Source organism: Mandrillus leucophaeus, unplaced genomic scaffold, assembly GCF_000951045.1.
Source record: "Mandrillus leucophaeus isolate KB7577 unplaced genomic scaffold, Mleu.le_1.0 Scaffold493, whole genome shotgun sequence".
In the NCBI taxonomy this organism is placed as follows: domain Eukaryota; kingdom Metazoa; phylum Chordata; class Mammalia; order Primates; family Cercopithecidae; genus Mandrillus; species Mandrillus leucophaeus.
This window is the reverse complement of record NW_012105287.1, coordinates 1930543-1938538: the sequence shown is the minus strand read 5'-3', so window position 1 is coordinate 1938538 and position 7996 is coordinate 1930543. Positions and strand designations below refer to the sequence as shown.

The 7996-nt window shown below is 41.6% G+C and overlaps 1 protein-coding gene across 1 annotated transcript in view; it reads left to right on the top strand.

Annotated features, from left to right (window-relative positions):
* CLSPN (claspin) overlaps window positions 1-6729 on the top strand; it is a gene marked incomplete at its 5' end in the record, with an annotated part of 38930 nt that extends 32201 nt beyond the window's left edge. The window contains 7 exons of the mRNA XM_011995635.1: window positions 1903-2067; window positions 2175-2296; window positions 2853-2980; window positions 3283-3388; window positions 3960-4042; window positions 4305-4466; window positions 4771-6729. Of these exons, the coding sequence (XP_011851025.1) occupies window positions 1903-2067; window positions 2175-2296; window positions 2853-2980; window positions 3283-3388; window positions 3960-4042; window positions 4305-4466; window positions 4771-4881 (877 nt within the window). The remainder of the gene's footprint in view (window positions 1-1902; window positions 2068-2174; window positions 2297-2852; window positions 2981-3282; window positions 3389-3959; window positions 4043-4304; window positions 4467-4770) is intronic.
* Window positions 6730-7996: the final 1267 nt, after the last annotated feature.

Genomic DNA, 7996 nt, shown 5'->3' with positions numbered 1-7996 from the left:
AGGAGGCAAGGCTGGAGAATCGCTTGAACTGGGAGTTGGAGGGTGCAGTGAACTGATATTGTGCCATTGCATTCCAGCCTGGGCGACGAGAGAAACTCCATTCCCTCCCAACCCCCCCAAAAAAAAGAATACAGAGAGATATAAATAAAAAGTTATCCATGTCCACCATCCAGGATATAAATGAAAGTTAGTTAGTTCCTCTTAATCTTTTTTATGCATATATTTTTATATAGTTGAGATTTGTACAGTCTTTGTATGTGTATAATTTTGCATTTTTTTCTAATTAGCATATCCAGAAACATTTTCCTATGATGTTAAAAAGTTTTATAAAGACAATTCTTATAGGTATTTAATATTATATTATATGTGAATGATTTGGAATTCACATATAGGACATCATATTGATCCCTATTAGATTTATATGGTTGCTTTTATCCCATAATTTCATTCTGTTAAGATTCACTTTGGGTTCTAATTTGTCACCTGTCAAATTAACTCTCATACAGCTTTAGGTCATCCATAGATTTTTCTAAGGTAGTGGTTCTTATCTGCAGAGCTCTTTGTTCAAATAAAATCTTTTAAAGAATAACAGATGAAAGTTGAACTGTTCAAAGACAGTAAGTGGGAAGTTTGGGAAACTTAGTGACTAGTGGCCCCGAAGGAATTTTCCAGGAACCCTAGGATTTAGAACAACTTAGCTTTAAGAAAATACAGTGTAGGCTGGGCGTGGTGGCTCATGCCTGTAATTCCAGCACTTTGGAAGGCTGAGGCGGACAGATCACCTGAGGTCAGGAGTTCAGGACCACCCTGGCCGACATGGTGAAACCCTGTCTCTACTAAAAAAACAAAAATTAGCCAGGCATGGTGGCACGCACCTGTAATCCCAGCTACTTGGGAGGTTGAGGCATGAGAATCGCTTGAACCCAGGAGGTGGAGGTTGCAGTGAGTCGAGATGGCGTCTCTGCACTCCAGCCTGGGCGACAGAGTGAGACTTCATCTCAAAAAAAAAAAAACAGTATAGGTCTTTGATAAAAATCAGTTTTTAGAAAGCCACCAAACTTCTGCCATTTTGGACCACATGGGACCAAGATGACTTTGAATCCAGGGTGACAACAGATTTGTTCTCAGGGGGAGCTGAAGTCAAAAGAAGTAACTAGTAGTCGTTTTGATTACCAGGAGCTCTGAGCCTCAGTCTTCCTTCTGATGTGGGGGTCAAGATTTGTTAGGCTGTAAGAAGGTCCCAGTTTATTACCTTTCTACACCACACCATCTCTAGTTTGTCTCGTAAAGCTGGTGTGCTCAAATGCAAAACAAAATAGTTTGAACCTTCCAGCAGGTAGTCTAATACATGTAGAAGAGATTAAGAGTTTTCTGGCTTTCAAATCACCCAATCTGAGTTGAATCCAGGCTCTGCTACCTTCTAGCTATGTGACCTTGGGTAAATTTAATCTTTCAGAGGCTCAATTCCCTCAACTGTAAAATGAAGAGAATAATAGTATCCATTCCTAAGATAATATGTTAATGCCTGTAAAGCACAGTTATTAGCACACAAGACATATTAAGTGATCAACTTTTAAATACAGATGCTCCACATCTTACAATGGGCTATATCCTGATTAATCCATCCTAAGTTGAAAATGCACTTTCAGCTTATCTAGCTGTAACTCCATCGTAAATTGAGAAGCATACTAAGTGCATATCACATTCATGTCATCGTAAAGTTGAAAAATCATCAAGTCAAACCATCATAAGTAGGACACTATTACCAAAAAAATTTAAATATTATCAAATGTATTATGTTTATTATTATTAGAAGTGGCTCTGTGTTCTACTTTTCTCTGCTTCCATATTCTGTGAGTATATTCATTGTTGCATTTTCTAATCCTCAAAATTGCTTTCTAGGAGGTTGAGGAAATACCTGGAGGATGAGGCAGAGGTGTCAGGAAGTGATGTGGGAAGTGAAGATGAGTATGATGGGGAAGAAATTGATGAATATGAAGAGGACGTAATTGATGAAGTACTTCCTTCTGATGAGGAACTACAGAGTCAAATCAAGAAAATACACATGTCAGTATCCCAACAAGCCCTTCTGAGTAATAGGGTACATCTTAAGACAAGCCCTATAACCAGCCAGAATGGTCCTTGTTTTGAGCACCCTATTTCTTCTGTTGCAGGAAAACTATGTTGGATGATGATAAGCGACAGCTACGTTTATACCAAGAGAGGTACCTTGCTGATGGGGATCTGCACAGCGATGGTCCTGGGCGAATGAGAAAGTTTCGATGGAAAAACATAGGTATCCTGGTTGTTGTCTTTAAAAGCAATCAGTTATGGGCCGGGTGTGGTGGCTCACGCCTGTAATCCCAACACTTTGGGAGGCAGAGGTGGGCAGATCACAAGGTCAGGAGTTCAAGACCAGCCTGAAAAACATGGTGAAACCCCATCTCTACTAAAAGTAACAAAAATTAGCCAGACGTGATGGCATGCACCTGTAATCCCAGCTACTCAGGAGGCTGAGGCAGGAGAATTGCGTGAACCCGGGAGACAGAGGTTGCAGTGAGTGGAGATCACACCATTGCACTCCAGCCTGGGTGACAGAGCGAGACTCCATCTCAAAAAAAAAAAAAAAAGGCAAACAGTTATAATTCACATTTGTCCAGTTTCAGATGGCAAATGGCAAGCAAAACTATAACAGGCTATATGAAGACCTAGTTGTAACTGTTGTTTTCTGTTAGAGGATGGGAAAAGTTTACATCATTATGTAGTAAATGATAAGGGTTTATTTTTTGTCTGTCCAAGCACCCTCTCCTGTGAGGACTGCCGAATGCTGATTACCTTCACTCTTTGTTTAGATGATGCTTCCCAGATGGACTTGTTCCACAGAGACTCTGATGATGATCAGACTGAAGAACAGCTTGATGAGTCAGAAGCCAGGTGGAGGAAGGAGCGAATTGAACGAGAGCAGTGGCTTCGGGACATGGTAGGAGTTCATCTACTCTGACCCTAGTTTATGAGACTGTCACTTAGCTTGTCATGATAGTTTCAAAATCTTAGGCAACATATTGCTATCTTTTTTAATCCTCGAGCTATCTTTTGTGTTTTGAGAAGGCTATACCATGGACAGTTCTCTTCGTGTTTGTCTAAGATTAATTTTTTTTGTCTAAAGCAGCAAAGGCTGCAAAAAGGAAAACAAATATCCCAGGAACTCTAGATTCACAATCCAGGCCATACTATTTAGGAAGGCTATAGACTTTTTTTAATGCTGTATAATTTTTTTTTCAGGCACAGCAGGGGAAAATTACAGCTGAAGAAGAAGAAGAAATTGGGGAGGACAGTCAGTTTATGATACTGGCCAAGAAAGTTACAGCCAAAGCACTGCAGAAGAATGGTGAGCTCTTGTTTCTCCTTAGGGTCTAGCCCCCTGGATTGTTAGTGGTAGAGCTTTGGAGGTGACTCTAACCTTCAGGAGCTATTGCAGCTTAATCATAAGCTTGTGTCTAATACTGTCTTAAAGAGGTTTCTCAGAGGTGGTGGGAGACCGTGTACTTAGACCTTAAGACTATTGGGCAGTAGAGACTGTATTTGTGAGTATATGTGGCTGGTTTTACTTTATGTTCTAAGGCTCAGAGTAGTTAATTCTGGCTTTCTCTGTTTAGTTGCCCAGGATTGTATACCCAAGTGTTAGAGGTGGGATTTGAATCCAGGAATATTTAACTCCAAAAAGCTCTTCACTATTCCATACGCTTACCACTTCTGTTTTTCTTAAATGATTACTGTTCAACTTAGTTGTGTCTCTTCTTGGAGCCAATTATTAGAGTTTCAAAGTCACCATTATATAGAACAGAGTTCCCATGGCTTTAGCGTATTGATTTAGTTATAAGATTTCTTAACTTGTTTAGAGTTAAAAGTAATTCTAATCAGCTTTTCCCAGAATAGGCCTCTCTGTCTTTTCTTTCCAGCCAGTCGCCCTATGGTTATTCAGGAATCAAAGTCTTTGCTCAGAAATCCTTTTGAAGCCATCAGACCGGGAAGTACTCAACAGGTTGGTTGGGAACCTTGTTAATCTGACATCATAGTCTACAGGTTATAAACGCCCAGGTCCAGCTTAGGGAATAGCCTCTGTCATTAGAGGAAGGAGGTGGCTGCAGGGAAAGAGTTAATGTCAAAGAGTCTGCTATTTCTTTTCTATTTGAATAGGGTAGGAATATGTACCCTCAATATCTAGGGGGAAGCAGGGAGGGTAAGACTTTTCATTCTTTAGTTGGCACTTGGGATTTGATACCAGATGACTCTTCTTTCCTCAGGTGAAGACAGGCTCACTGCTAAACCAGCCCAAAGCTGTGCTTCAGAAACTGGCTGCTCTCTCTGACCGTAACCCCAGTGCTCCTCGAAATTCAAGAAACTTTGTCTTTCATACACTTTCTCCTGTGAAGGCTGAGGCGGCAAAGGAATCGTCTAAGTCTCAGGTATGGAATTTGAGAACTAATATGGTGGCTTCCCAAACCAGAATTTATTTATTTATTTACATTTAAAAACAAAAATTCTGGCTTAACCTCTTTATGCTGCAATGTTGAAATTTTGCACTCCCCGATAAGGTACAAGAGAATTGCTACCCCTAGTAGGTAATCAACTTTTAAACTTGCCTAGAAAGTTTATCTTTCTTTTTTTCTGTTGTTAATCATCCACAATTTATGAGTTGCTTGAGAGCTAATTGAAGGTAAGTACTTGTATGAAGGTCTTAAGCTGGCTCTGACTCCCTCTGCTCTCTAGGTAAAGAGAAGGGGTCCATCTTTCATGGCTTCTCCTTCACCTAAGCGCCTCAAAACAGAAGATAGCACTTCAGGATTGAAGCGAAGCATCTTCAAATACTTGGAGAGCTAACACCATCAAAGTTGCCAAAATCTACATTGAGACTGCTTTGAGAAGTTCCTAGCACTGAAAGTTGGAATTGACACTCAAGCCAACGATCCTTCCTTCCTTCATAATCAATGCAATAAGATTGCAGACAGAAATTCCTGTTCTTTCTACTGCACAGCTCTGGACATCTCTTTTCCTAGTATTATTCCCTGGATTGGCCACTGATCTCAGTTCTGCAGTATTTACAACATCAACAACTCATGGAATACTTGGGTGAGGTTTGTTTTTTTTTTAAGATGGAGTCTCACTCTGTTGCCCAGGCTGGAGTGCAGTGGCATGATCTCGGCTCACCGCAACCTCCGCCTCCCAGGTTCAAGCGATTCTCCTGCCTCAGCCTCCCAAGTAGCTGGCATTACAGGCATGTGCCAATATGCCCAGCTAGTTTTTGTATTTTTAGTAGAGACAGGGTTTCACTATGTTGGCCAGGCTGGTCTTGAACTCCTGACCTCAAATGATCCACCCGCTTCGGCCCCGCAAAATGCTGAGATTACAGGCATGAGTCACCGCACCTGGCCTTGGGTTAGGTTTCACTTCTTCCATTAAACATTTGACATTTTATCCTAGCAGCTTTCTGGGTTAATATCTCTTTGTGATAGAAGTGGTTGGAAGAGGAAGAGTAGGGAAAAGTGTGACATTACAGATTAAACAGTGAAAATCAGTTCCACAATGACTCCTTTACACCCATGATATATGTACCATGATGACCAGGGTTCAGTGAAAGAAAGATTTCTTTTCTTTTTTTTTTTTTTTTTTTTTTGAGACAGTCTCACTTTGTTGCCTAGTCTGGAATGCAGTGGCGCATTTTGGCTCATGGCAGCCTCTGCCTCCCGGGCTCAAGTGATTCTCCTGTCTCAGCCTCCCAAGTAGCTGAGACTACAGGCGCATGCTACCACACCCGGCTAATTTTTGTATTTTTCGTGGAGACAGGGTTTCACCATGTTGGCCAGGCTGGTCTCGAACTCCTGACCTCAAGTGATCCAGCTGCCTCAGCCTCCCAAAGTGCTGAGATTACAGGCATGAACCACACTGTGCCCAGCCAAAAGCAAGATTTATTAGACAGAGGACCTAGGAACCAATAGATGGGCTGCTGTGTTATTCTTACCCCTTTCATTTTCCTGTATGCTTCTTCCCAAGCCAGCATCAAATTTTGAATTAATTTTTGCTGCTTAATAAGGACTTAAACTGGTACCCAAGTCAGAAAGACTGGCTCTAATTTTCTGGAGCTTGGGGATGAAGATAAAGCGTTACATCCAGTGTTTGTCCACCACAGTCTATGAGGCAGAGAGACCTTCCCTGGGACTGAATTCTCAATTTGAAGCACTGTTGTTCAAAGACCTCCCTTCTGAGTCTGACAAGAAGAAACATAACCATTATTTATTGCATTCTCCTGGCTTACATACATTGCCCTCACTAGTCAATCGACATTTCAGTATTTCATTACTAATTTTGAGAGAAGACCACCATGGAATTTAAAAAAATATTATTGAAGAGAATTGCCATCATTCTCCATTTGCCCTGAACTACCACAAGCTTCTTAGAATTTTAGACAAATGTTTTTCCCCTCAGAACTGAGCATCAATGCTGCTTTCGAAAAACATTCCATGTGAATACTGTGGTTTCAGTGTCAGGACCTGGACTTGGGAAGGTGGAAGAGAGTGTGCCAGTTTTTTATTGGGAGATGGGAACACCAATTTAATTGATGCAATTAGGTTGTAGGTTTTCTACAGTTTTTCTTTTCTTTCCTCTTTCCTCTTTTCTTTTCTTTTTCTTTTTCTTTTCTTTTCAACATAGGCTGGCTCTGTCTCCTAGGCTACCCAGGTTCCAGCAATTCTCCTGCCTTGGCCTCCCGAGTAGCTGGGATTACAGGTGTCCACCACCACACGCAGCTAATTTTGTGTATTTTCAGTAGAGATGGGGTTTCGCCATGTTGGTCAGGCTGGTCTTGAGCTCCTGACCTGAGGTGATCCACCCGTCTCAGCCTCCCAAAGGGCTGGGATTACAGGTGTGAGCCACCGCACCCAGCCAGTTTTCTAATACTCAAGATGTTGACTTTGACAATACTTATGTTTGTATATTTGTAATCTTATAATGGGGGAAATGTGTATAAAGATGTTTTAATATGTATGTAGTTTTTCAATAAATCTTAATGCCTTGAAGATTTGCTGTCCAGCTTCAATGTTCATTCTTAGGTCAGTGCCTATCTAACCTTGAAGAGCATTTCATTTTCAGGTTATCTCCATCCCAGGGAAACCCTCTGGGTCTAAAGTGAGAGGCTGCTGCAATTGTCCCCTCACTGGCTTCTCAGTCCTAGTGAATTGATCGAGTTAACTTACCAAGTGGTTTGGGTTCAGCTCAGGTGAAGAGGATAATTGAGTTTATATAAATGGTACCTTCTATTATAACTCTTTAAAAAAAAAAAAAATTTTAGAGACAGTCTCATTCTGTTGCCCAGGTTAGAGTGCAATGGCACAATCATAACTCACTGTACCCTTGAACTCCTGGGCTTCAGCATCCTCCTTCCTCAACCTTTGGAAGAGCCGGGCCACATTACAGGCATATGCCACCATGCCCAGTTAATTATTTTATTTTAGTAGAGACAGGGTCTTGCTGTGTTGCCCCAGCTGATCTTGAGCTCCTGGCCTCAAGTAATCCTCCCACCTTGGCCTCCCAAAATGCTGGGGTCACAGGCTCAGCCACCATGCCCAGCCTGTTATAGCTTTGATTGGCCTTTCTCTTTAACTGAGTTTGTGTGTACTTCATTTTATCCATGGGTTCAAGATAAGTGTTTTTGCCTCTTTCTTTGAACTCTCTAAATAGTGCCCAAGGCAAGGTGGCCTTTGCTGGGCCAAAGAGAACTGAGCAGGAAGGCTAGATATTTCTCTCCTCTTGTTTCCCTACATGTCTTTTAGGGAGAGATGGAAAAGACAATTGGAATTGACAACTGAGGATAAGAAAATTCAGCCAGGTGGCGATGGCTCACGCCGGTAATCCCAGCACTTTAGGAGACTGAGGTGGGTGCATTGCTTAAACTCAGGAGTTCGAGACCAGCCTGGGCAACATGGTGAAACCCTGACTCTAT